This window comes from Crocodylus siamensis, chromosome 5 (genome assembly GCF_052110815.1).
Source record: "Crocodylus siamensis isolate JL-2025a chromosome 5, ASM5211081v1, whole genome shotgun sequence".
Classification (NCBI taxonomy): domain Eukaryota; kingdom Metazoa; phylum Chordata; order Crocodylia; family Crocodylidae; genus Crocodylus; species Crocodylus siamensis.
In genome coordinates this window covers 2,278,300-2,306,294 of record NC_143399.1, presented here as the reverse complement: position 1 = coordinate 2,306,294, position 27,995 = coordinate 2,278,300, and the positions used below count along the sequence as shown (strand labels likewise).

The 27,995-nt window shown below is 50.7% G+C and overlaps 1 protein-coding gene and 1 pseudogene across 1 annotated transcript in view; one reads left to right on the top strand and one right to left on the bottom strand.

Moving 5' to 3' along the window:
• The first annotated feature begins 2,274 nt into the window (after positions 1 to 2,274).
• ZSWIM5 (zinc finger SWIM-type containing 5) overlaps positions 2,275 to 27,995 on the top strand; it is a 125,426-nt gene continuing 99,705 nt past the window's right edge. Inside the window, exon 1 of the mRNA XM_090049345.1 lies at positions 2,275 to 2,951. Coding sequence (XP_089905471.1) covers positions 2,312 to 2,951 — 640 coding nt within the window. The 5' untranslated portion in view covers positions 2,275 to 2,311. The remainder of the gene's footprint in view (positions 2,952 to 27,995) is intronic.
• On the bottom strand, positions 27,281 to 27,418 carry LOC149863365 (U2 spliceosomal RNA; annotated as a pseudogene).

The window sequence follows — 27,995 nt, the reverse complement described above, 5'->3', positions numbered from 1 at the left end:
GGTGCATCGAAGCCTGCAGCAGGCACACTTGTGAGCGTTCCCTGTTGCAAAAGCCCCTTCCGGCAGCTGACCTGCCCGTCGGGATGAAAGCAGGGGGAGCGACTTGTAAAGGGTGACCTACTTTCAGTGTAGGTAATGGATCAAGCCTCTGCCGTGCTCCAGTGAGTGCCGTCTCCTGTCTCCAGTGCTGCTCAACACCAGCCGCTTCTGAAGAAAGCGGCAGAGCCCAAGACTGAATTATTGAATAACCTCCCCCCAAGGGGAGTTTCTTCCTGACCCTCAGCTGCTGGCTTTTGCCCTGAAGCATGCAAGTCTTTCTGCTTCATGAAACGTCCTGTCCTGTCAGCTGTTCTCCTTTTTGTCCATCTCCCTTCTCCAACCCCCTACTCAAGGCAGGATCACCCCCGTCTAAGCCCCCCAAGTAAGTGTTTGTCTAACTTTATTCTAGAAAAGTTACAGAACAACCCTCACACTCGACAACTAGGTACCATGTCTGAAACATCGCACCCCACACTTGACCTATACAGGCAAAGCAGGGGGGCAAGAGCACTGCCAACGTCCTACTGTGCCAAGACAGGTGGCAAGCCGGTCAACTGGTCGGTCAAACATTGTTGATTGACGGCATTTTTTTGACCAGTCAAAGATTATAGCAATTTTACAAAAAGAAGCCTACTTTGCCTAGTTTTCTTGGCAGAGAGATGATTTTTAAAATTTTGTAAACACATTTAATGGAAAATTTGTGCTTTTCCTGTGTATTATTTGGATCTATATTATAATTTTTGGCTGGTAAGTGACTGGACTTCATGTGACTGGTGAAACACCCAACCCCAGCTGCAAGAACGGACAATTGTTTGTTCAGACATGTTCAGGAGACCCAAGGATGGGCTGAGGGTCAGCTGGGTCGTGCAGCGTTTCAGGGGGAGCGATGGGGCAGCATCCTTTGGTAGGAGCTGGGGGAAGAGAAATCTGAGGCCTGGTGTTGGAGGCCAAACGGCAGTAGGGGAAAGGACCTGGCTGCCCCCTCTCCCCCCCGGGCCATCCCCAGCTGCTGCAGCGGAGAGGCCAAAGATAAACTGGGCCAAGCTCAGGACCCGAGTATACCTACTCTAGGACCTAGGGGATTCAGGCACCTGACCCTGAAATTGTTGACCCCTGGCCTGAGGCAGAACGAACAAGGCGGTCAGCAACATCCAGCAGCTGCAGCTTCCCTTCCCCTGCCGCCCACAGCGCAGGGCAGGGTTTTGCTAGGGGAAAGCTGGATCAGTTCCCATGAAGATGAGGAGGATCAGCTGGGGGGAACCAGGTGGTTTCTCCTGCCCCGAGCGACATGGGACCCCGCTGGGGCAGCACAGGGTGCCTGGGGCACCTCGGAGATGAAAGCACCACAAAAAGAACAGGCTGAAGTTAGCAGCGTGGAGGGGAGGCAGCACATCCTCCCCTGCCTGCTGGGGGCAGTGGGAGAGGGGCAAATCCTTCTCCCCTTGCCCCCATCCTGACTCTGCTCCCCCAAACCTGTCCCTCCAGCCACCCCCACCAGCCTGGGGTCCCCCCCTTGCCCCAGCAGCCCGGGGGTCATCCACCCCCAGCCCTGCCAGCGGCCCCCCACCCCTCCAGCCCAGGGTCCCCCTATTTCCTTCTCCGAGTCCCTGCCCCACCAGCCTGGGGTCTCCTTCTTTGCCTCTTCCACCTCCAGCAACCTGTCCCAGCCCCACCAGTCGGGGGCATCCAGTCCAGGGTCCCTTCGCTCACCCCGCCACGCCCCACCCAGGGGTCCCTCGCTCCCAGCCCGGGGCCCCCTCTCCACCCCCAGCAGCCGGGGGTCCCCGTGCCCCCACCTCAGGGTCCCCTTATTCACCTCCTGCACCCAAGCCCGGCTGCCCAGGGCCTCCCTCTCTTCTCCTCCCTCGGGGCGGGCGATGGTCTCCGGGCCGCGGGGCCCCTGAGAAAGGCAGAAACTTCTATTTCCCTGCGCCGGCTGCCTGCCCTGCCCTGCGGCCCGCGATGGCTCCCCCAAACCCAGCAAGTGGCCCTGTCCTAGCCCGGAGGTGGGACCCCCGAGTCCCGCTCTCGGCAGCCCCGGGGGCGGGGGCGGGGGCGGGCCCCCAGCGCCCTCATTCCCTGCGCCGCTGAGGCGGGCCCGCACCGGGCCGCTCGGCGCCTCTCGCAGCGGGGGTCGCGGTGCGGGCCCCCCGGCCGGGGTCCCTTCCCCCGCGGCCCGGCCCCGCCCCGCCCCGCGCCGCCCCGCCCCCTCCAGTCTCCTCCCCGCGCCCGGCGCGGCCGGCCCGGCTCGGCTCGCCTCAGTGGCGCGGCCATGGCGGAGGGCGGCGGGGGCGAGGAGCTGCTGCGGCCGCCGCCCGCCGCGGGGCCCAAGCGCCTGTGCTCGCGGGCCTGCCCGACGGCCGCGCCGCGCCCGGGATCGGGCCCGGGCCGGGCGGCGCTGGCGGCCGGGGCCGGGCCGGGGGCGGCGGCCGCGGCGGTGGTGGCGGCCGGGGCCGGGGGCTGCTGCCCGGCCGTCGGGGCCGCGGCGGCGCGGCTGCGGCAGCCCGAGTCGCTGCTGGACGCGGCGGCCAAGCGAGTGGCGGGCAGCTGGGCCTTCGAGCGCGTCGAGGGCCGCTTCCAGCGCATCCCCGAGCCCGTGCAGCGCCGCATCGTCTACTGGAGCTTCCCCCGCAGCGAGCGCCAGATCCGCATGTACTCCAGCTTCCAGCCCGGCCGCGCCGCCGGCGCCGCCGCCGGCCCCGCGCCCGGCCCGGGGGCCGGGGCCGGGGCCGGGGCCGGGCCGGCCGCCGCCGGGGCCGCCCCGCCGGGGGACGACAGCCCCGCGCCCGCCGCGCCGCCCGCGGGGAGCCCGGCCGCCGCCAGCCCCGCCGCGCCGCCCGCCGACGGGCTGCCCTTCCGCCGGGGCGTGCGCCTGCTCGAGAGCGGCGCCGTGGACAGCGTCCTGCAAGTGGGTGAGTGCCGCTCGGCCCCTCTACCTCCCTTTCCTTTCCCTGACCCCTCTTCCCTCCTGGCCCTCGCCTCGCCTTTCCACCTTCAGATGCACCCTTGTCTTCCCTTCCAGCCGCACGGGCCCGGGCCCCCTTGGTTGCGCTGGATTCTCCCCCCGGCGCTGCCTGGGCCTGGCGCGCTCCCTCCTCCCACAAGCTCGGGGGCTCCGCCGGGGCTGCGGCAGCTCTTTTGTTGTCTGCGCACAAGAGGAGGCTCTTCTCCTCCACCCTCTCCCCCTCTCCTCCACCCCCAGCCCGGGGATCCCCTCTGCCCCGGCTGTTGCCAGCTGCTGGGCGGCTTGGCCAGGCACAGCCCCCAGCTCCTGGCAGCTGGACTGCGGGAGCCCTGGACCATCCTGGCCCTGAACGCAGGGGAGAAGGGACAACATGGATTTATCTCTGGGCTTGGGAAGGAGCCAGGATGGTCTGCCCATCCCTGCCTGCCCTCACACCTGCTGGCTTTTTAGGGCAGCCCAAACTGCAGGGTCTTCCCCCAAATCGCCACCTCTGCTGCTGCTTCCTAGGGGCTTGAAAGGCCTGTTCCCAGGGCCAGGAGGAGGATGCTTCAATTTGTTTTGCAAATGACATGCAAATTTTTTCCTATGCCAGGGTACGGCCTCCATGAAGGAAGAGAAAGTTGGGGGGTGGGGCGGGTCCTTCTCTCTCTTTTTTTTTAATCTTTCTTTCAGAAATAGTTCATCCTACTGGGTTTATTTTCAGAGCATTGTGTGCAGGTGTGTTTTAATTCCAGACGGAAAGAGGCCGTATAATAAGTGAAGTCGGGTTTGCATTCAGAAGGGCTTAACCCAGACATTTTTCCAAGCCTGACATAGAAACCTCTTATTAAACCTCCGGGGTTGTTGAGGTCTTAAAATAAATGTGCGGCAAAAGAAATCCTCGATTTCTTTTTCTTTTTTAAAAAAGGAAAGGGTTTGATTCCACCCTGTTTGTGAACTTGAGTGTGCTAGGAGCTGTGTCGGCCTTCCCTTGTAGAGCTGGTGTGACATAATTTTGAAACCGAGTAATCGAAGAAGAAATTGAATTGTTTTGAAGGCAAATACACACATGTATAGAAATAAGTGAGTGTGTGTATGCATATATGTGTGTGTGTGCACACATATGCACCTGCACACTGTGTGTACATGTACACACTGTGCGTGTGCACACATATATACACACATGCACACTGTGTGCGTGTGCACACTGTGTGCATACATGTGTATGTGTATATGTGCACGTGTGTGCTTGTGTGTACACACACGCACAGTTTGATGTCTTCTGTGTAACTGTCTGTCTGGAGCGAAGCTGCTCTGAACGGCCCGAGTGCCGCCTGGGAGATGTTTTCTCGAGCCGCCTCGGGAGCCGCGGGTGCGGGGCGGACAGCTCGGGCAGCGCATGTGAATGTTTGGGGTTTTACACGGGACAGTTTTGGGTTGTAAAGAGATTTCTTTCAACGCCCCTCTGCACGGAGGCCCGAAGCGGTCGTCAGTTCGAACGTGGGGGTCAGGTGCGCAGAGAGGAGATGCACGGTCTGCTCCCCAGGCGGGGGATGCGGGAAAGCCCCTGGCCCTGGCTCGGGTTCTCCGCGGCCGCTGTCCCGACTGGAGCCGGCGGGTCTGGCGTTTCGTATCCCTCGAGAAGCTGAAACTGTCCCCTCGAGGTCTGAGAGCAGAGCTCCCACCCACTGCTCTCTGCATTTTCGACTGAGGTCAGGTGCCATGTTTTGGAAACATTTACTGCACCATTAGGCCATGATATTTTTTCAAGGCTTTTATAAGAGGGTGGAGGTGGTGGAAATTTTGCAAGGGGGGTTTCTGCTCCCCCCCCCAGTGTGTGTCGGGAGCATCGTTGCCTCCTGTATATCTGGGAAATTCTCTTCCAGTGGAAATGAAGGGGCGGCGTACAGTTTAACAGATGACACGGGTTTTTTCCCCCGTTTGCCCACCAGAGCTAACACAATAACAATGGGATTGCGTGATGATGGGAAGAAAGCCTGACGGTTTAGCAGGGGGGAGAGAGCTGGAGCTGCTTTCCAGCGCGGGGCCCGCAGATGATTTATATAAAACAAAATGCTTCAACAGGCTGCGTGTTTTATCTCGGCCAGCCGGTAGGCATAGCTAAGGAGAAACATTTGCTCCGAAGTTTCCACATCCATTTTCACCAGGCTGCCAGGAGGCAGTGGCAAGGGTAGCCCTCGCCAGCGGAGAGGCGAGCAGCTTGCAGATCCCACTTGGCTTGCCACGAAGATGTGAACTTTGGTGTCGGCTTATATAGGAGTGATCATGTTCTGGAAAGAAGCTGGCTTTCTTCCGTCTTGCCGGCATTAAATCCAAATGATTGTTCCCCGCAGCTGTTATCTTCCTTGAACAAGTGTTCGCTCCCCGCGCTGGGCTCTGCAGCCTGGCATCTGACGTGTGTGGCTCTATTATTATTAATAAAGCTCACATGTGTATATGGCCGCCTCTTCTGACCCGCCTGTTCAGAGCTGCAACCATCGCCTGCCTGTGCAATCCCATTTTGCAGCGCTGATGGCACAGTCTACAATTTTTAATTTATTTATTTTTAATTTGAACCCAAGAAGCTGCCCCACATGCAAACTGCAGCTGGCGTAATGCAAAAAGCCTTGTAACGGTGTAAATAAATGATTTTGGGGGCGTACAACCCGTTGGTGCCTGCAAAACCTCTGCGCCGTGTTATCAATTAATAATTCCTTCATGCTTAGTAAAACTTAAACAGGGCTCAAATCCTGATCTCGTTGGAGTCATTAAATGGTTTTTTTTCTTTTTGGGGTAAAAAGGTCTTGGAAGTGGAACACAAGCATCTTTGTCTCCTTACAAACTGCGGTATTATTATGTGCACAGATCCTGCCTTTGTGTGTGGGGCTGGGTTGCTTTTTTTTTTTTAATTTTTTTAGACAAATGACAAAAGCATGGAGGAAAGGAATGCAGAAATTCAGGGCTTGATATAAAGCACAGGAGTGCAGTGCATCATGGGACGTCGAAAGGATACAAAACCTTTAAGAGCGGCAGTTAATTTTTAACAAGTTCATTCGCATCAATATTTATGAATCAAAGTTTTACACCTTCAGCTCTTCGGTTCTTGTGGGGGGAGACCTTCAGCAGAGTTTGAGAGCCGGCTGTTATCCCCCCGGAACAAATCCATGCCCCGCGCCTGTACTTCCTAATTTAGTATAATACATTTCGTCCTTGAGTTGTCATGTTTGCTTATAAGCACGCCAGCAGCCGTGGTGATTTTAGCTGGGAGCCTCTCTCTCCCTGGCTTTTATGACCGCGCCATGGAAGGGCTCCTTTTATACCGGAGCCATAAACATGCAGCTTTTTGTTGCGCTCAGCGTTATAACTTAACTCCTCCCGACCTAGGCAGTGTGCGGTGCGTGTTTCTGGTACACAATAGGAGCCGTTGGAGATGAGGCTTTGTGCCGCACGGCAGCAGTGTGCAGACCAACCATAGGTACATACGCAGGATTGACTTTTGCTGCTCCAGCAACAATGAAGCAGGCCTTCGAAACGGCAAATATTTAGAGGGAGCGTGCTCGCAGGACTGCTAGTCCTTCTGCATGTTCATCTGGTGTTTCACGGCGCGAGCACACGTCACGGGCAGCTGACAGCGCTCCGTTTCTTCTGTACGCTTCGTCCAGACAGATAGGGCTCGGCAGAGTTTTCTGCACCAGCTTGAAGCGCGACACTGAAGGTCGCTACCCATGGAGTAGCCTTTTCTCCACAAACTTGAGGAAGGGAGCAATTTAGAAATAGTTTTTTCATCTAAACTGGTCTTGAGCATCGTTCACCTGCTGTCCTTGGGAAGATTTTGATCTCGGTGCCAAAAAAACCAGCAGACACAAATAATACAGATATTTTTCAAGGTGAAATTTTTTTTTCACCTTGAAACAGGTGGGAAATTTCTTCTGGTTAGAAGAAAGTGGCCATCTGTGTTCTGTTTCATTTAACATCTTGCCAGTCCAGCGTAAGTGCACATCTTTAAAATGTAAACCTTGTGCTCTTTAAAAGTCCAGATAGTCAGGGTGGAGACGTTTTCTCAGGCCAAAATGTAATCGTATTTTTGTTTAAACGTTGGTCGTTCTCATTCTGGAAATAGGTCTGGGCTTAGTAATGGGCTGGATGTGGTAAGGGAACCGATTTGAAGGGAGCAGCATATTTCATAAAGTGGTTTCCCCTTTTGAAACTTCCCGTTAGGATCATACTGAAGGAGTTTCGTTTTCTGGGGAATCTCATTTTCGGTGGAATAGCTGTTTCTCAGCGTGTTCCTAATTTAATCTGTATTTCTTTTTTATTGCGCTAGTTTATATTAACCACTTACAACGTCTTGGACCATGTACAGGCGGGTGGCAAGGGTTACCCGAGGGCTGTCGCCATGCCCGTGCACAGATACGCCATTCCTTTCACAGTAGTTTTGCTCTTCACCTATTGAATGACATTAAAGTTAAACACTAAGTGACATGCCGTGTTTATCACTGGGGATTTGCATATCGGATGCAGCCTGGGTGTGCTTATCACTTCTGCCATAAGTTGGAATCTGCGCTAACACGGAGACAATTATTACTGGCAGGGCAAAGGGGCAGGGTGAAGTTTGAAAGCTGAAATTTTTACTCTGAGCAGATTCATTGGCTTTTGGGTCATCTTCAGATGCACAAACAGATGTTCTGAAGCAGGATGAGGGTTTTTTGTGGCTCTATGGCAATTAGTACAGGAGGGGTGATCTTAATTAAAACAGGTCAAGCAGATATGGAAAATCCTGCCCAGTGAACTGTAAATATTTAGGGGTTGCTGTGCGTCCATGCATTCATTAATGCACTTTAGGTACAGTGCATTTAGTTTAGTACTTGCTTAATAAAGTACTAATGAAGTGCTTAGTAACTAGAGTTACTGCGCGGTAGCACTGGTGCACGGTTTTTTTGTGACACTTACTAGACATCAGCACCGTAGCCAGACTCCTGGCAGCCCCAGGGGAACTTTTACTATCATCCCCCTTTTGCCAGAGATGATGATGATAATAATAAATTTCCATTTTCAGGCCCCCTTTCTGTCTGGGCCCTGGGCGGCTGCTTGGTTCACCCATGCCTGTATCCGGCCCTGGTGCACATCAGCCAAATCACACTGTGCAGGAGGCTATTAGCCCAGGTTTTAACTGCCGCGCTACTGCACAGTGTTATTAGGCTAATGCGCAGTAAACGTCTTGTGTAGACGTGTCCCAAGAGACCTAAATTACACGGGATAGTTTCTGGTCCTGGTAACTAGAGAATGTGATGTGGTTTGGGCAGGCAGCAACGCTGGGTTTTTAATTCATCCGTTAATACCTTTTTCCATGTTTGGAACAGGTGAGAAACAGGCGTTTTCCATGCGCCGAGTACGAGTTGCGTCCACAACGCCCGTTTCTTGTAGCCGCAGGCCGGAGGGATCCTCGTGGAAACGCGAGTGCTCAAACCTCCGTTAGCCGCGCCGGTCGAGGCGCTGTGAGTTCTCGTCGCTTTGTAAGAGAGGACGGGCTTTGCGGTGCCGTGAGGTTTGCTTTGATTCCTGTCTTACAGTCAGCACCTCGAATCTGCGCTGACGCTTTAGAAAAGCTTTAAAAATAGTCAAGTCTAATATTACCAGAAGTGGGATAATGTTGTACTTTTAACAAGGCAGCTGTGAGCTATGAATCTACCCTTCGGCTGCGTGAGATTTTTTTCTTCTCTCTGGAGATATTAATGGAGATTTTTTTTTTTTTTTGATGCATTGGGGTGAAAAAAGATACATTAGCCTTATAGCTTTTATTTAAATGCATACGAACCTAATCTCGGAGAAGAATGCGAGGGCACGAGGGTGACAGCAGGTTTGCTGAGTTTATGTAATTAATTTATTTCTTTTTGTGTCTTAGATTAAATTCTGTCTCCGTCTTGCCAGCAGAAGTCCGATCACGCTGGGGCCTTAATTATATTTTCAGTTTGGGTGGCATAGAGAGAGAAAACGGAGGCAGAGCTGATATGTTGCGCTGTGCTTAATTTGAGGGGTTTTGCCTGGAGGTGTTATGTAGCGCTCTATGTTTAGCGGTGATGCAGTTTTTTCCCTCTTCTGCCCACTTCACTCGAGATGAGAATAGCTAACGCTGCGAAGGAGGTGGAAAGCGATTTAAGAAGGAACAGTGCGGCATGTTGGATTTGCCTTGTTACAAATGCCCAGGGTAGAAATTTTTAATGCAGAGACTGAGACTTTATCACAGGTCGCGTGTGTTGCTAGATCCTGAAGCGCCGTGTTTCAAAGGGTGCCTTTCCCCTCGCGGGTTTTGGAAGTGGCTGATTTCTTTTTGTCCCTGTGGGCGTGGGGCATAGATCTCTGTGTGTGCTGAGTAACAGGGAAGGAGTGACGGTATTTTGACCTTACTTAGAGGAAAAAAAAGTAGATATAGAGATATAGATATAGTCTCTCTCTCTCTCTCTCTCTCTCGATTTATAGAGATATCTCTGTATAGAGATAGAGATATCTCTCTCTGTAGAGAGAGAGAGAGATATATCTATCTACCTATATTGGGGTGGGCAACTTGTAGCCTGTTACAAACTAGTCGGGGGGACCAGCAGGCATTGGGGGAGTCCCTGTTCCCCCGAGCACCGCCAGGAGTGACCAGGAATAGCGGTCACAAGCTGGCAGAGGGTAGGTTTAGGTTAGATATCAGGAGGTGCTACTTCACGGTCAGGGCGGCTAGGGTCTGGAACCAACTTCCAAGAGAAGTGGTGCAGGCTCCTACCCTGGGGGGCTTTAAGAGGAGGCTGGATGACCCTTGCTGGGGTCGTTTTACCCAGTACTCTTTCCTGCCAGGGCAGGGGGTTGGACTAGATGATCTGCTCAGGTCCCTTCCGACCCTAGAAACTATGAAACTATTTTGGGCAGAGGGCTGCTTACTGAGTTTTGGCAAGCCATTGAGGACCACATGACCGGGCAGATAAATATTAATTTTCTAAATTTTTTAGGGACCCCGCGGGCCGGATACAATGGCTTGGGGGGCTGCATGTGGCCCGCAGGCCGCATTTTGCCCACCCTGATCCAGATGGATAGATAGATATTCATCCTTTTGGCTTCATTATTGGGGTTTAAGCCCAGACTTTTTGCCTTGGATGGAAAGTTTCCACTGAGCTGGAAGGAAATAGGTTTCAGTGGGTTGCCCTTCTGCTTTTAACTTCATGCTACTTCCCCTCTTCGGCAGTGCTGGGGCTGGTACTGATGCATCGGATGTCGGGTAGTTTGAACCCTGAGGCTGGAAGAAGATCTCTCCTCTCTTGGAGACCACTGGTGAGATCTGCTGGGGAAGCGGGAAGGATTTCTTAGCGGGGTGCTGCCTGCGTAGCCAGACACATTCGGCCTCCTTCCCCGCATGCTTAACGTAGCAAATCTGAAGCTGCTTTTAGCTCCGCTGCCTTCTGAAACAGCTGCGTCTTCTCTGCTCCTGCCCCCAGGTTTGATCCCTCTGTTTCCACCCCTAAGTACTGTATTTTGTGGTTGCAGTGGAAGGAGTCGGTGTGCACGCCTCCCTACCTTTTGCTGCTTCTTTCCAAGCACTCCTCTGCCTCCTCCCTGCATAATTCAAGTCGGGCTCTGCTGTTTCTCAGCTTTCTTGGACCTTGGCATCAATAGACATTGATCTGTTTTCCAGCGAGACCTAAAGCCTCGCCGCTGTGAAATGCTGGATCTGTTAACCTCATGAGTTCTCAATGCTGCAGAACTCGTCTGCCCTTGAATGAAGCCAGTTCTCTAGTGGGTTTTGAACGGGAGAGCCGGGAAGTGGCAGACTTGTTTTTCAGTTTTTCATTCCTGCTGTTGGGCAAAGCTCCCGCAGGACCCGAAGTATTGACTCGGCCGGCCTCTGGGGTCCGGGAAAATGGCACTGGATTGATTTGCGTTAGAACTTTATCCTGTGGAGGTTAGAAACACAGGCCCTGATCCTGGGGGTTTGCTCCTTTCAGGAATGGGGTTTCTAATCTCTCATTACAAAAAGCATAGTTCCGTCCAAAACGGGTGGGTTAGTAGCATACCTGGCTTAGTACGGCTCAACAGGAGCCAAGCTTTGAGTCTGAAGGACTGTGAGACCAAGCATTTCATTTTTAAAACTTTTTTTTTTTTAATTTCCGAAGTTTAAACTTTTAAGAAACCCCAAATAAATTGCATTTGACCAACTTATATGGCATGCATGGTGTATGAACTCTTGAGGGTTTCCCAGCAGCAGAGACTCTCAGACGTGACCCCCAAAGAATTTGCTGTCATGTCAGTCTAAGGTTATTCTTTTTTCTTTTAAACTTGTAAGCTTAGGAGTATAAAGCAGGATTTTGCCTGGCTCGTGTTAGCACGGGTGAGTGAATTTGCCTGTTGTTTGCATAAAACCCTGAGCCACTGCACGTAGTTTTTCCAATCCATATAAATATTCTGAGCTTTTTTGTTTTTCTAAACTCATTAAAAACATTTGCCATTAAAAAAAACAAACAAACCCAAGAGGTAAAATCCTGAATGTCTTAACAGAAAATGTTCCAAGCGTGGGGATACTAATTACCTCTGTGTGATGCTTCCTTTCCCTGATTTTAAATGGGAAATGGTCTCATCTACGGTCAAGGTTTGAAAAAGATGTTTCCACCTTCACTAGTACGTGATTACACAACTAATTGTGGGAAAAACACAACTCTAGTTGTGTTGCTTCTTTGATACCTGCCATTATTAGTTATTCACTGTTCTGTATTGGTTGGAAGTGATTTTCCTTATCTGTGCCTCCAGTGGGAGCCACTGGCGAGAAGGGGCCAGCTCTTCCGTTTTTCAAATGGGGAGGGATTGACCCAGCTTCTTATTGCAGCCCCTGTTGTGCCTCTTGCACGTGGTGCACCGCCTGTGTGGAACAGCGCTGAGTGGCTGGCATTTCTGCACGGACAATTGCAAGTTCTCCCAGTACCGCTGTAGGAAGAGTCCCTCGATCAGGATGAACAGCGCTGTCCATTGGACTTGCATCCTGCATAACTATGGAAATCTCTCAGTGACCTTTGCCTCTACAAATTACTGCTCTTTCTACTAAAACACAAAGTATTTGGAGGTTCAGGGAAGGCTATAGCTTTGTCATTTTACCCTCTCCAGATACTTTTTATAGAATCCTAGAAAATGAGGGTTGGAAGGAGTTGCATCTTGTCCAGCCCCCTGCTCCAAGCAGGACCAGCCCCAACTACATCATCCCAGACAAGGCTTTGTCTGCCCGGGTCTTAAACACCTCCAAGGATGGAGACTGCACCACCTCTCTGGGGAGCCTGGTCCAGGGTTTTACCACCCTCCTGATGAGAAAATTCTTCCTAATATCTAACCTCAACTTCATTGCTCCATCTTGAACTTTTCTCCCCCGCCCCCCCAGCCAACTCTGTTGAATTCAGTAGCAATGAATTGCTCCTACAGTATCAACAATCTCGCTGCCAGACAAATGGATTTTGGTGCTGGCTTTCCCCTCCCTCCCCTCTGTCCTTTCTCAAATGCGTGGGTGCTTTGGTAGCATTTTCCTTGTGTGTCTTGATGTGCGCTAGAAATTGAATCTAAATCAATTGCATGGATTTGTGTCTCCACTCGGTTATTTTTTTGGCCTTTTTTGGTGTCTGAGCAGCTGGATGTCTGCTGACATCCGTGGGTCTGTCTGCTACGATTGAAGGGAGAAGTCGTGCTCCTAGTGAATGGGTGCACATGGGGGAGGCTGAGACAGCAGTGATGCCAAGTGAGCCGGGAGCGGGGGATAATTTAGTCCCTTGCTTTATTAATTATTATACTGCTGATGCTTGCTTGATTGGGAGGGCAGGAGTTGGGAGGGTGTGAGCGACCGGCTCCTCCCCTGCCCCTCATTGCCCCACTACCCGCTTCCCATCTCCGTTCCTTTCTAACCGTTTGAAGGAGCCGTCCGCAGGGTGCCGCAGGCCTCCCTTCTGCTATGCCTTTGCCTGCAATGGATGCTCCAGGCTCTGGCAGGAAACTGCAGCGGTCCCAGTGTTTTGTTTCACTTCGCTTTGCTGAAATATCGACGGATCTCTGAACAGCGTGCACTGCTGTCGCTTGCTCAGCGCTTCCCGCGGGTTTGGTCGGCATGTGTGGGTAATGACCATGTGAAAGGGGGGGTGAAATCCTCCCACTTCTCAACAATCCCACTGGCTTGGTATGTCTGTTTGCTCCCGTGGCCTCCGTAACATAAAACTATATATGACCTTTTATCTCGGGGAGGGGGGAAATAGGTTAAACCATTTTTAAAGGAAGTGTTGGAGTCAGCAAAGCTGCCCAAGGAGCCGCTTTCACATGGTTGATAGGCTGTGAAACTATTCAATGGACTTTGGTTTCAGAGACAATATCTGTTTAAATTAATCTTTGTCAGATCCGTGCTACTGCAGACAATTCAAATTCCATTCACTTTCTGATCTCATAACAAAAAAGCACCTTACACTGGTTCTTTTATCATAAAATTAACTTTTGTGTGCGTGTCCTGGTAACTGCGGTGCCATTAAATCTTGTTGAAAAGGCTTTGCTGTAGGAGGATTCAATTTCTTTCAACAAGGCAGACTTTTTTTCCCCTCTATGTGCATTTTTTTTTTAAGTGTTTGAGATGGATTAGAAAGAATGCCAACAGATGGACAGGGGCTTTTATTTGTGGACGACCATTGTGGACGTACAAGGAAAGGTTGGAAGAACTGGGACTGCTTAGTCTGGAGGAGAGAAGAGTGAGGGAAGCAGTCTCCCTACGCAAAAAGGGAATAGTCTGTCGCCATCCTCTTTCTAACCATGCTGGGTGCGCAGAGGACAGGACAAGAAGCAAAGGGCTGCACTCGCTCCCTGTGCCTGAAGAAGGGTGTCTGTACCGGAAAGCTTGCAAAGAACCATTTTTCCAGTTATTGAGTTGGTTTAATGAAAGATCTCACATCTACCCATGAACCTTGCCTGCCCCTGTCCTTAGATCAACACGGCTAGGACCAGCACCCCCAAAACTGGAACAAGAGACGCTCAGGCCGGGTATTGGGAAGAGCTGCTGAACTGGTGTGGTATGGACAGGGGCTGAACCTGTCACGTGCAGGGGCTTGGACTGGCTTAGATCATACTCAGCCCTGCTTTTCCATGACTGTCTAGGCTGCCGTTTTGAGCCAGGCACGTACAGGGGAGGAGAGAAAGCAGTGCTGAGCACGATCTAAATACTGAACTAGCGGCCCTCTTGTCAAACTGTTAAGTATAAAGAATTGAGGCACCGTTTTTTCTCCCAGAGAGGTGCTCCATAGCGTCAGCCTCCATGGACTCCTGGATCAGCTCCTTAGTTTTCTGGCCTTTCACTAGAGATTGACTTTTTCCAGCTGCAGAAATCGGATGAGTGGATGGAAAGCGTCGTGTGCTTGTTTTGACACGTTCCTCTCTTAAAACATGCACCTAATCCTTCCTGTGCCATGGCCAAAGCAGATATCACCAGGCCCTCCAGGGATTGCTGGAGACAGCTTCCTTCCCTCTCCCTCCCTGCCTGCTGGATGATCCTCTGAAGGGGCCTGGGTGATGTTTGGTGGATGTATCCTGGGGCTGGCAGGCGATGCCACACTGTGACCTGAATGACTTTGATTACTCATCATCCGATGTAACGAAGAAGAATGGGACTCTGATTGCAAAGCAATTGGGGCCCCCCTTTGTGAATGCCATTTCCCCCCACTCTGTTAGCTCTGCATTGTGTATCCTGGGCATGTTTTGAGCCTGCAGTGAATGCTGCTGTTGGGTTTGGCTATTGCTCTGTGTTTTGGAGAAGCGGACTTTTAGGGTCAGAGTCAGCGGCCTTATTTTGCAAGGGAGACCCTTCTGCAAATTCCTCTGTGCCCAGGGCAAGTGGTTTTTATCTGGGGATGTGAATGAAAAGAAACGAGCACGTGCCTTGTCCTTGTCAGTGGTGAATTTGGGGTTGGGTGTGTGAACTTCTCTGCACGCTGTGGCCATAAACTTTGTGTTGGACCTCGCTGGCAGTAGTGTAACTAATGGGAGGCAATTGGGGCAGCAGTCCTAGGTGCTGACTTTGGGAGGGGAGGAGGGGGAGAGTACAGAAAATCAGCAGCTGCTGTCACGCATGCGTGGTTGCGCTGGGCACATGCAAGCAGCTGGAAGTTGCTGTTGCTTCTGCATTGCAGCTGCCCTGGGCGTCTGGCTGGCTTGCTATGCCTCTGCTTGCTTGACATAGCCCGCAGCTCTCTGGGAGAGCAAAACACTAGGCCAGTGGTTTTCAACCTTTTTAGACTCGCGGCACCCCTCGGAGAATGCCAGCTCTTAGTTTTCACTTGCATTTTGACTGCGGCAATACTAGGCCCATTCTGCTGTTTGCGAAGAACTCGAACTGCAAGAGGTGGGAATGTTTTCAACACGCTGGATCCCTATTTGCAATCTCTGGGTTTATCTTGTGCATGGTGTTTCTACATTCACCGCTCTGCACCCTTGGCAGGGTCTCAAGGTGCCTGGGCTGGGTATCGCTGCACTTGAACAACCCATTGCTTATGGTTTATAAAGGGTCCTATGTTTCAAGTGTATACATGCTTCTCCGTAGCTATAGCAAGTGTATCCCCACAACAGTGGGGTCACTAGGAATGAAAGGTGCTCCTCTCATGCGGCTTGGAGGGACATCTCTGGGGCAAGAGTTGTCCTTGGAGCTCCTTCTAATGTGGATCTGTGGTCTGGGGTTTTTAGTAGCAAACGTAAGACGTATTTAACAAGAAAATGGGAAAAGACAGCTGACTATCTGGTGAATTGCCCTGGTGATTTTACCATCGAATAAGGTTTTGTTTTGTTTTTTTGTGCACAGAAGAGAGGCCATTATGTTGGAAACCCTTTCCCCCCAATCTTACCCACCAGCAACGAGCCTTTGTGGAGGGTATCAGCATCTCACCGGGGCGGGAGTCTTCTGGGTTGTCTGCACCAGGAGTGCATCCCTGCTTCAACAGCAATGACTGTGTTGGGTCTAAGCCGGTTGCTTTAGGCAAGTGTGTTCAAAACTTCAGCATTTCTGGAGGCCTGGGGAGGAAAAACGTTCCTATTCGTTTTTCACAGCACCACTTAACTGAAGGTATTTGCTATAAAACCTCAGCTGTTTTAGAGATGGGTACAATTAAGCACATTATTGGGTTTTTAAATCGACCGATAGTTCTGTTGGCATCTGACTGCACACAACAGATGAAAGTTACCGTACAATAAGCAAGATAAGAATTAATAATGAGAAAAAAGGTAGGTAAGCATTTAAGGTTTTCCTTTTAATTGATCCCCAGAAGTTGTTAAATTAGGAGATTAGAGAAATGTTCAAGGTCTATTATTTCCACCCCCACCCCCTCTCTGAGAAGGATCTTCTCTCAGAAGTATCATTGAATCTGTCCTTCGTAAATCAATTGTGTTTGGGTCGAGCCAACAACTTTGGAAGTTCCTGCCAAAATAAGTAGCATCTGGCTGGAAGGTTTAAAGCAAAGTCTTAAAACTTGGCTTCCATGAATGTCCTTGCATCAAGTTGCAAAGTTGCTGAGATCAGTTGAATTTTTGGAGGCCCTGAATTGAGAGGGCTGGGGGGATATAGTTACTTGGCCGGGATGATGTAGTTGGGGTTGGCCCTGCTTGCAGCAGGGGGTCGGACTGGATGTGACCTGAGCTCCCTTCACCCCTCGTTGTCTAGGATTCGAGGAGAGATGGTGGGGTGGCACAGGGGACTTGGTGAATTGTCCCATGTTCCTTGCTGTCGTTAGCAGGGTGCCTGAGATGCTGGAGAACGTCGCTCGCTGGCGTGCGTTGGGGCTTGAACTCCTTGCCTCTTGCATGAAACAGGACACGGCTCGGAGCAGGAAGCATTTGATGAGTTGTCCCTCTGCTCACTTCCGTGTTACTGCCGTGTTGTGTTACAGGCTTGGGTCATGACAGCAGCTAGCACCTTCCACGAGAGCAGTGGCCAGACCCGATCATTTCCAGGAGAAATGCAACTCTTCTTTTAAATGTGATGCGTTTCCATTTGCTCAATTTGGATCGCTCTTCTGGCGTTTCCTCCCCGTTACTGTCCTACGGCACAGCCCTGACCAGCAGCTGTACCTGGCGATGGAGCAGAAGGACCCGCAAGGAAGGAGCTGGTTGTACAGCGTGAGCAAGCGTGGTGGCGCATGTGACTTGTTAACAAGGTGTCGGTGCTCCGGGTTGGGATGGCAATATGTCAGCGGTGAGCCCGGGATGTTGCAGACTGTTTTGTGCCTACGAGCTTCCTGAACCTGGATCTCACCTGCTAATGGCTTATGGCAGGGGTAGCCCCTGGTTTTCTGGGGGTGGGCTGGAATGATCTGGCTTGGCTTGAAGAAAGGCTGGCACTGGGACCTGGCCCCTGCTGCCTAGCTATGGCACGGCATGGGCGCAACACCTGGCTGCCATGCAGCTGGCATAGGGGAAGACCCACACTGTTGAAGCCCCTCTTCTGTGGGCTGGGTTGAGTGGTTCCAGCCCCATGGGCCATAAGTAGCTGCCTCCCAGCTTGTGTCAGCCAAGATTCAGAGTTTAAAAGGGAATTGCAACGTGTGAGTTAAAATCAGGTAATAAAAGAGGCTGTGGGGCTACTTCTGGGGGAAGCGTGGGGCATAGGCAGTGGCTATTGTATCCTCGTAGAGGCAAAACCCCTTACCTGGGGCTCTTGGCCTGTGAAATGCACTCGTGTAATTTTACTCACGTAAGTCATCCCCAGGGACATGTGTGCATTGCATCCTGTCCTGGCAAGCTCTTCTGAATTGCATTAACGATTCCCCCCCCGAACCTCCTAAAATCTCTTTAAACCTGAGAAGGATAACGATGAACTGTCCAATGTTTTCAGGTAGGATGCTGGCAACCTGCCCTCTGAGTGTCAGGCGGATGGGTGGACGCCTCTTGAAGCAGTTTAGTGCCACTCCTGTAGCTTGCAAAACTTATTTTCAAAGGTCAGCTTCTTCGAGAAGGCAGAAGACGCTGGCTGAGGTCCGGGGGGGCGTCCTTGTGTAGCGACTATGGTTCCATTATTCTCTTGCTGTCACGGACTGAATGCAAAATAAGGCACAGCTGAAAGCAAGCTAATCAAATAGAAATTCAGCTGGAGGTGAGATTGAATAGATAGTGTGGAGAATTCAGATTCTATTACGGCAACAGGCGGGTTTCGAGGGACACGGAAAATTCAAATGCTGCATCGTCCTTCCGCAAAGAGTATTGTTCTCCCTCCAACATGGCTGGCTGTAGTTTGGCATCTGTGAAGATTCACATAAACAGATGAAGGGCTTAGCAGGCACGGCTGCTTTGCACGTGGAAATCCTGTGCTAAATAAGATGGAGCCTCTCTTTTTTTTATGCCTTAGAAATCCAAAATTTGACTGGGATGATATAGTTGGGGCTGGTCCTGCTTGGAGCAGGGGCTTGGACTAGATGCAACCTCCTGAGCTCCCTTCCCAGGCCCATTTTTAGTCTGCAAAAGAGAAGACCGAGAGGGGATTGAATAGCAGCCTTCACCTCCCTGCTGGGGGGCTGCAAAGAGGATGGAGTTGGGCTGTTCTCAGTGGGGGCGGGTGACAGGACCGGGAGCACTGGTCTTGCAGTAGCATTAGTCTTGCAGTGGGACATTGACCCTACGTTACGTGCGGCAGTTTAGGGTGTCTGTGCGCTGTGACTGTGGGTTGGGACGAGAGGGTTGTTGGCAATGTTCTGGTTGGAGAAGGGTAGAGAGATGCTTGTCGAGGATGGTCTGGATAGGGCTGATCCTGCCTGGACTAGATGCCTTCGTGGAGGCCCTGCCAGCTCAACTTTCCTCTGATTCTGGGAACATCCAGGCTCTCTGCAGATGCTGCTTGCTGTCACGCGTGCTTCAGTTTGCTCATTGTTCTGGTGGGGGAAGCATTTTCCCAGCTTACATTTTACAGAATGATGCTGGAAATTGGCTCAGACACTGGGATGCATCCCTACCCTGAGGAGCTGCCTATGAGACCCTCCCAGCCATAGCGGGTTGAGCTGATGTTGGCAGAGCGAAGCATGCCGTGGGTTGTCAGCTTAGCTGTCTTGCCTGTGGGCTGGCAAAGGTGGGGAACTGTTGTTTTCTTTTGCAGGGGGTACAAGGAAAAACAACTGAGGGGTTCCCCAGTTCTCCACTCAGTAGCCCAGTTACCCATGGAAAGTTGGAGCCCTTGTGCCCTTCCATACCTATAGTTTTGTAGTTTCATAGCTGGTAGGGTTGGAAGGGACTCAAGCAGATCAAGTCCGACCCCTGCCATGGCAGGGAAGAGTACTGGGGTCAAACGACCCCAGCAAGGTGTTCGTCCAGCCTCCTCTTAAAGCCCCCCAGGGTAGGAGCCTGCACCACTTCTCTTGGACGTTGGTCCCAGACCCTAGCCGCCCTGACCGTGAAGTCGCGCCTCCTGATATCTAGTCTGAATCTCCCCTCTGCCAGCTTGGGACCGTTGTTCCTGGTCACTTCTGGTCGTGCTCGGGGGAACAGTGACTCCCCCAGTGCCCGCTGGTCCCCTCTGACTAGTTTGTAACAGGCCACCAGGTCCCTCTCAGCCTTCTCTTGTGGAGGCTGAACAGGTTCAGGTCCCGTCGCCTCTCCTCGTAGGGCCTGCCCTGCTGCCCCCTGATCATGCGAGTGGCCTCCTCTGGACCCTCTCCATGCTGTCCACATCCCTCCTGAAGTGTGGCGCCCAGACCTGGACGCAGTGCTCCAGCTGCAGCCTGACCAGTGCCGCAGAGAGGGGGAGGATCACCTCCCTGGACCTGCTCGAGATGCATCTGCGGATGCAGGACAAGGTGCGGTTGGCCTTCCTGACCGCGTCCCCACACTGCCGGCCCATGTTCATCTTGGAGTCAATGCTGGGCAGCAGCTCTGCAAACAAGGACCTGGGGGGACAGGGGACAAGAAGCTGAACAGGAGTCAACAGTGCGCCCGTGGTACCAAGAAGGCGACTGACATCCTGGGCTGCATTGGTAGGAGCGTTGCCAGCAGATGGAGGGCAGTGATGCTTCCCCTCTATTTGATACTGGTGAGGCCACATCTGGAGTCCTGTGTCCAGTTGTGCACCCCCAACTGTAGAAAGGACATAGACACGTCGGAGAGAATCCATCGGAGGGGAATGAAAATGATTGTGGGGCTGGGGGACAGGACTGGTGAGGAGAGGCTGAGGGAACTGGGCTGTTTGAATCTGGAGAAGAGAAGACCGAGGGGGAGTGAACAGCAGCCTTCACCTCCCTGCCGGGGGGCTGCAAAGAGGATGGAGCTGGACTGGTCTCAGTGGGGGCGGATGACAGGACAAGGAGCAATGGGCTCAAGCTGCAGGAAGGGAAGTTGAGGTTGGATATTAGGCAAAACTTTCTCACTAAGAGGGTAGTGAAGCGCTGGAGCATATTACCCAGAGAAGTTGGGGACTCTCCATCCTTGGAGATTTTGAAGACCCAGATGGACAAAGCCTTGTCTGGGATGATGCAGTTGGGACTGGTCCTGCTTGGAGCAGGGGGTTGGACTGGATGTGACCTCCTGAGCTCCCTTCCCACCCTCATTGTCTGGGATTCTAGTGAATGACTAACCCCTCGTTTCCTTGCAGCACCTGGATATATATATTGTTTATATATTATATATTGTTTATATATATATATCCAGGTGCTGCAAGGAAACGAGGGGTTAGTATATATATGTATATTTTTTTTAAGTGAGGGAGGCAGAAAGGGGACTCCCCACCCACACACTGGCTGGACTCGCACCTGCTTAGCTTGCAGGGTCTGACCGGATCTCAGCGCTGGGGTGACTTCTGCATAATAAGCCACAGCCATGACATCTAATGCTGCTCTGAGCAGCAGCTACGTGCATTGTTTTATTCTGTGCTTTGGAAGCCTTGTAAAAATACAGCATGGGCTTTGGGTGGAAGAGCAGAAACAGGCCAAGCCCAACACAAGTCTTACTGGTACTTGGTACAGAGCGTAATTCTGTGACAGCTCTCGCCGCAGCATCGGGGTTTTTTTTTCCCTTTGCTGTGTTCCAGTTGAAGTATGGCACACTTAGCAAATTAATTTTACCTGTAATTATACTTGCCGTGACGGCTGAATAGGCTAGCGTTCAGGAGGCTTGGAGTGTCTCTTTAAAGACATTTCTTTTTTTTTTTTTTTTTTTACTGCTTGGGGACAGAGTCATTGGCCTTTTCATCTTTTTTTTTTTTTTTTAAAGATGTCCTCTTAATTGGATAATGTTGAGGGGTTTATCATCAATGTGATGGAGTGCTCTTGCATTTTGGGGCATGGCAGTTATGGGGGCTTAAGGGGAGAATTTTTTGCTGGAAGATCAGGCGGGTTTGTGATCATTAACCCGGGAACCTTTAAAACAAAAGGGTAGGGGGTGTGGGCCATCTTGCTCTTAAAATGCATTTTGAGAGTCTTGCGTGCATTGAGTTTGCTTCATAGCCTTGATCAGAAGGGAATGAATGCTCTTAGCTACGGAGTGGAATAAATCGAGGGCACCCTTATCTGTGTAAGATAAATGACTATTGTTTAGGAAAGACACTCCAGGGATTGAAGAATTTAATTAAATACACAGGGATTATGAATATGCATGTAAATTAGACAATCTTGATCTGAAATGGCTACAACTGCAGGGAATTGTTTGAACTTAAAAGTGGAGTCTTTCTTTTTATCAGCTTTTGGAGACAAGGAAGAGGCGAGAGCAGCCTCCCTCTCCTGTTTTGCTAGATACTCTTATGGCTTGGCCTTGCCGGGTTTCAGGCCATTAAACAGTGGGAATTATCCATCGCAGATCAGCTGCCGGCAAAGATGGGCTCGTTCAACCCTTAACGAAGCTTGACAACAACCAATGGGGAAGCCGGGTGTTGTGTGGAGGGGCTGTGGTTAGGTTGACCCAGATAAGGAGGACGATGGGGAGGGGGCTTCCCTTTGCCCGGGAGGAGGAGGAGGCTGATGATGGAGGGTTGGGGAGGGCCCGAGGCCTGTCTCCTCGCAGCGTCACCACCTGCTTTTACAGAGCACGAGCCAGCGAGGATGGCTATTGTTACCCATGAATGGACGTGAAACGTGCGTTGCCTTGTCAGGTGCTGCCCCCAGAACTGGGGAGAGCCAGGAGGTGTCTAGTAGCTTTTGATGGAGGAGATTTGAGACTGACTTTTGGGTACCCGGTGCCTTTCCCCGTTCTCTGCCTGGCGGCTTGTCGCACACAGCTCTCAACTACTCAAAAGATAGTACCGAACACACCCCGCTTTCTGACCTTCGCAGTTACAGTCGCCACATGGCACTGCGGTCAGCCGTGCATCGCTGGGGCTTTGTTGGCAGCTGCATTCGGTCAAATAAAACATATCCCTCCTTCCCTGTTTTCAGGTCATCTAGGTGTTTTAATTACAAATTATGTTGGAATGGGAGCTGGGTGTTTTGCTTTGTCTCTCTTTTTGACCTTTTTTTATAAGGTTGTTTAGGTGGCTGGAGACTGATGGAGAAATGCTGGAGCCCCGGGTGTGTTCTGCAGGGGAGGCTGGCTGACTAACTTCTTATAGTATTATGCATAATATTGTGTGTGCATATGTATTTTATACACATACATACACAAGTATATCATGTATGACGTACTCTGTGTGTGTGTATACAAAACATGTAGGTGTGTGAACTGACTGCCCAGAGGAGTTTTCCATCTATTGACGCCTCTGGAAAATCCTATGAAATATGACCTTTCACTTCTACCCAGGAGAACTTTTACAATCTTTTCTCTGATGCCTGATGACAGGTGTTTGTGCCCGAAAGCTTGCAATTAAAGAATTGTTTTTTGCAAAAATCTTGTTGGTCTAATAAAACATATCATCTCTACTACGGGTCCTCATTGTATATAAAACACAAACATAAAATATATGGGAATACAATTTGTGTGCGAGTGTAAAATATCTATAATTGTATACCCTTATATTTTGTTTGTGTATGCATTACTTGTGCATACATATACATATACATGTGTGTATAAATAATCTTACCATTATACTTTGTGTGTCTGTTCGTGTATGTTATAGACTAAAATATGAAGGTAGATAAATGCACATGCACACTATTATATATCATATTATATAATTCTATAGCTGTATATTTTTACTTTCTTTTTAATTATGAACCATGTTGGAGAAGTGTAAACTTCATGTGATTAAAAAATGTTAATTGAAGGATTTGTTTTCCGTGGAACTGAACCAAACCATGTGAAACAAGAGAAAGACACAGCCAGGTTCAGGATTGCAGCAGATGCAGAGGGAATAAAGCCTGACCCTTGTTCTGCTGCTGTTGAATTTGGGGATGTGGTCCATCTATCTGCCCTGATAGGATCTAGGGTTGTATTTGGTGTTAGTCTGAGACTAAAAGAAATGCAAAAATCTAGAACTCTTCCTTCAGAGACGATACCTTTTTATTAGACCTTTTATTAGTTGGTCTAATAAATGGGATCATCAGCCCGTTTCCCTTGCGTGTCTGGGCATCTCAGAGCTGCAGAAAACTGAAGCAGCTTAAAAAAAAGAAAAGAAAAAGGGGGGATTGGGTGAACTGGCCAAGGGACTGGAAGGTGGGATGTGAAATGGGGTTTTAAGTAGCATTTAAAAACGGGCAGGATTCTCAATGGCCGGTGTCTGTTCCACTGAGGCTCAAAACCAGAAATATTGGTCTGGCCTCTCTCTGCTTTCACAGTCTCCATTCTCGTTTCTGTCTTCCTCCCTAGCCAGTAGTCCCAGCGGTGCCTCCGCCGCCAACCGGAGCTGCTCGCCTTTGACAAGCCTGCAGTCGGTTTCAGGGAGGTTATTCGCTACTTGGCTGCGTCTGCGGGAGGTTACGGAGCTGTCTGATCGCAGGGTGGCCAGCACCCACTCACCTTTGGGAGCTCACCTTTGCAGCCCTAGGGAATGGCTGGTCCGGTTTTTTTCTTCCTCCCCCTGGAGCCAAGGCTTAGAGCAATTGAAAGCTTGGGCCCATCCATCCCAAAGCATTGGGAAAATGTTTTGTTCGTCTCCAGTGAGCAGAATTTTACAACCCTGATGCACCTATTTGAATTGAAAGAGAGAGAGAGACCATAATCCATGCTTCTTAAAGGCCAAAAGAGATACTGTTTTTGTCCAAGAAAAACATAATGGGGAAGTGTGTTTTGTGGGTTTTTCCTCTTTCCTCTCTTCTTGTCTTGGGTGAAGAGATTAGCATGCCTATTTGTAGTATAGTATTTGCAATAAAAAATTAACGTCTGAGAGACAGCGTTATGGTAACTCATTACTATGAAAGATCATTTTTAAAGAGTATTGATTCTGAATGTTACCACTGGACATAAACTTGGAGGGTTACAGTTATGAATGTATATTTATGTTTAATGAGATGCGTGTGCAAGGCAGATGAGGATATAAATGAGCTGGTGAGCTCATGGGTCCAAGTATTACTCATGCTTGAGTCAAATAAATGCAACTGTGTTTTTCAATGTTGGCCATTATCATAGTGTGAAAGAGTCTGCTCTTTTCATTTGTGAACCATTTTTGTTCTGCTTTGTGAAGGGACCAGTGCTTCTATTCCTGCCCATCGCCATCGCTGGTGTTTGCCCTCTTTCTGCCGCTAATGTTCTGTCGGGTACCAGAAAGTTTTTGAAACAGCTTTAGGGCTGATGTCGAAGTTTGAAGGGCTGGAAATTTGGGCGTCTGACCAAGTGGCTAAAATGCCTGCTCTGAGCAACATGCCTCTGCACTGAGTAGACTTGGAAGTGATGGCAATGGAAAGCAATGGTTTTGTTGTTGGTTTTTTGCGGGGTTTTTTTCTTAGATCAAGTCATTATTTAGTAGCATTCAGGGTGTATATTGAGGTGAATTGGTTTAGATTATATGTGTGTTTTTTGTTCTACTGCAAGGTTTTAATACATCCATGTTTGTACATCTGAAGCAGAGGAGCTGCACTGACTGCGAATTTAAGGGTTCTTTGTACAGAAAAGATCTGCGGTGGCAGTAGGAAGATAAACAGTGCTTGTGATATTTCAAAGTCACATTAATCTTTTTTTTTTTCTTTGAATGTACGACTTTCTCCAGGGAAAATTGTCTCCTCCTTGACTGCAGCGGATTAATGTTCACAGATCAGCTCCTGCATTATTTTTCTGTTTTGACAGAGTGCTGATTTGTATAAGATTGGCCCTTTCTGCCAAGACTACAACTTGTGTTTTCAGAGTCTGGAATTGTTCCATGTCGAGGTGGTGAAAGAGGAAAGCAAGTGCCTGATGTAAAATGCTAGCAAACAAATGGCACTGTGGGTACCCCAAGCTCCCAAGTGTCTTGTGAGGGGGGAATATTCTTGCAAGCAGGCTAGGAAGTAGGGGTTGGATGAATGGTCTGGAAGGTGGATAGAAAGCTGGCTGGATTGGAAGGCTCAGAAGGTTGTAGTCAGTGGCTCAATGTCTAGTTGGCAGCTGGTATCAAGTGCAGTGCCCCAGTAGTAGATGCATTGGAGGGTAGGGCTGGAATTCAGAAGGACCTAAATACATTGGGGGACTGGGCCAAAAGAAATCCCATGAGGTTCAACAAGGGCAAGTGCAAAGTCCTGCGCTTAGGATGGAGCAGTCCCCTGCACCGGTGCGGGCTGGGCGGCAGCTCTGCAGACAAGGACCTGGGGGGACAGGGGACAAGCAGCTGGACAGCAGCCAGCAGCGCGCCCTTGGTGCCCAGAAGGCGACCGGCATCCTGGGCTGCATTGGCAGGAGCGTTGCTGGCAGATCAAGGGCAGTGATCCTTCCCCTCTGTTCAGCACTGGGGAGGCCACATCTGGAGTCCTGTGTCCAGCTGTGGCCCCCGCAACAGAAGGGTTGTGGACACGTTGGAGGGAGTCCAGCGGAGGGCAGTGAAAATAGTTGGGGGCTGGGGAGCAGGACTGGCGAGGAGAGGCCGGGGGAACTGGGCTGAATGAGTCTGGAGGAGAGAAGACTGAGGGGGATTGAGTAGCAGCCTTCACCCCCCTGCCAGGGGGCTGCTAAGAGGACGGAGCTGGGCTGTTCTCAGCGGGGGAGATGACAGAGCAAGGAGCAATGGACTCAAGTTGCAGCAAGGGAAGTTGAGGTTGGATATTAGGAGAAACCTTCTCACTAGGAGGGTGGTGAAGCACTGGAGCAGGTTTTCCAGAGATGAAGGAGTCTCCATCCTTCAAGGTTTTGAAGACCCAGGTAGACAAAGTCTTGGCTGGGATGATGTAGCTGGGGCTGGTCCTGCTTGGAGCAGGGGGTTGGACTAGATGCGACTCCTGAGCTCCCTTTAATCCTCATTTTCTGGGATTTGGTGAATATGCAGTGAAGATAGTGGAAGGCAGAGCAGCTCGGGGCAGTCTGGTATTGGTGTAGTAGGGTTTCAGCTTGGTGCAGGCAGCAGTACTCAAAGGTTACAAGATGCTCAGCTCCCGTTGCTGCCTAGCGCTGATTCCCACTCACCCACAGGGGTCTTTCCATCTCTGTCATTGGTTTTTCATAGATTTCATTGACATTTGGGCTGGAAGGGACCCCAGAGGATCATCGAGTCCAGCCCTCTGCCCCAGGGGCGTGAAGTCAGCAGGGATCATAGGATCCCAGCAAGATAAGCATCCAATGTGACTTGAAGGCATTCAGAGTGGGTGCTTGAACTGCCTCCGGCAGCAGGCTATTTCAAACCTTGGGGCTCGGACAATGAAGAAGTTCTTCCTTATGTCCAGCCTGAATCGGTCGTGGCGGAGTTAGTGACCATTCGATCTTATCTGTTCACCCGAGTGCCCCAAGGGATGGCATTTCCCCAGATCCTGATGAGCACCCCGATAAAGGCCGAAGAGCCCCATGGCGCTCAGCCTCTCATCATAAGGTCTGGTTTCCTGACCTCTGATCATGCGCGTGGCTCTCCTCTGGACTCTCTCAAGCTTCTCCACATCCTTTTTGAACTGTGGAGCCTAAAACTGGACGCAGTACTCCAGCTGCGGCCTCACCAAGGCCGAATACAACGGCCCTAGTTTTTGAGGCCCTACACTTCCCTTAATTGAATCATTCCAACTCTGTCCTGATTGAAACGGGGACAACCTCTTTGGACTGGACAGGCCTCTACCTGCTTACACCAGGCTGGGATTGTGCCCTTTGTATTTCCATTCTATCTAAATTTGGAAAGGGAAGGTGCTGGAGTCGTAGCGTGCTCAGAGCCCTCGGTAAGTCTCGTCCTTGTATTTTGGGAAAGGAGGAACCGTGGTGGGAAGTTTGCTGGTTGGGGCGAGGCCTGGAAGTGGAGTAGCAAAAAAATTTTTTTTTTTTCTTCTGTTTTTTTGCACCGGTCCTGGAAGCACTGCAATACCAGGTCAATGCATGGAGTGGATGGAGCACGCTCCGGTTCCACCACCCAATACCAAAAAGAATCTGCTCAATATAGACAAAAAATGATCATTTATGGGAACGTAGGTTCCCCGTGCTGGAAAACACAGCATGAGATGGTCGTGTGGGTTGCTCCTTCGGAAGGCCCCCCCGTGCAGGTGCGGTGGGTTTTTATTGAAGCTGAATATAAATACATTGCATTTGAATATATGCGTAAGTGCAGTAAGCTTTACTACGTTTTATTACAGGGGAAAAAAGCATGAAGCAATGTCGCTGGCCAGGGGTTGAAATTAAAACGAACGGGCATTGTTGAGACAGTTTTCGTGGCTCCTGCGGTCTCTCTGAGCAGTGGACTTGACACTGCAATTTTTTTTGTTGATTGTTGCATCCTGCTTTTAATGGCTTGTCTAGACGGTGCTGACACAACTATGAAAGAGTTTGACCTAGTCTGGAATTAGCCTGCGTGTAAAGAAATCAGGCTTGAGCTTCCAGTGTTTGCAGGGATTTTGAGGGGCTGTTGTAGCCAAACTTTAAGGCAGCCATCTTTTTGCGGGGGTGGAGGGGGAGCATTTCCCAGAAGCTGACTCCTGTGATCAAACGAGCAAATAATTGCAGTGAAGACTGAAGGAGGTGGGAGAGGCTGAGTACCAGCAAGCGGCGAGAG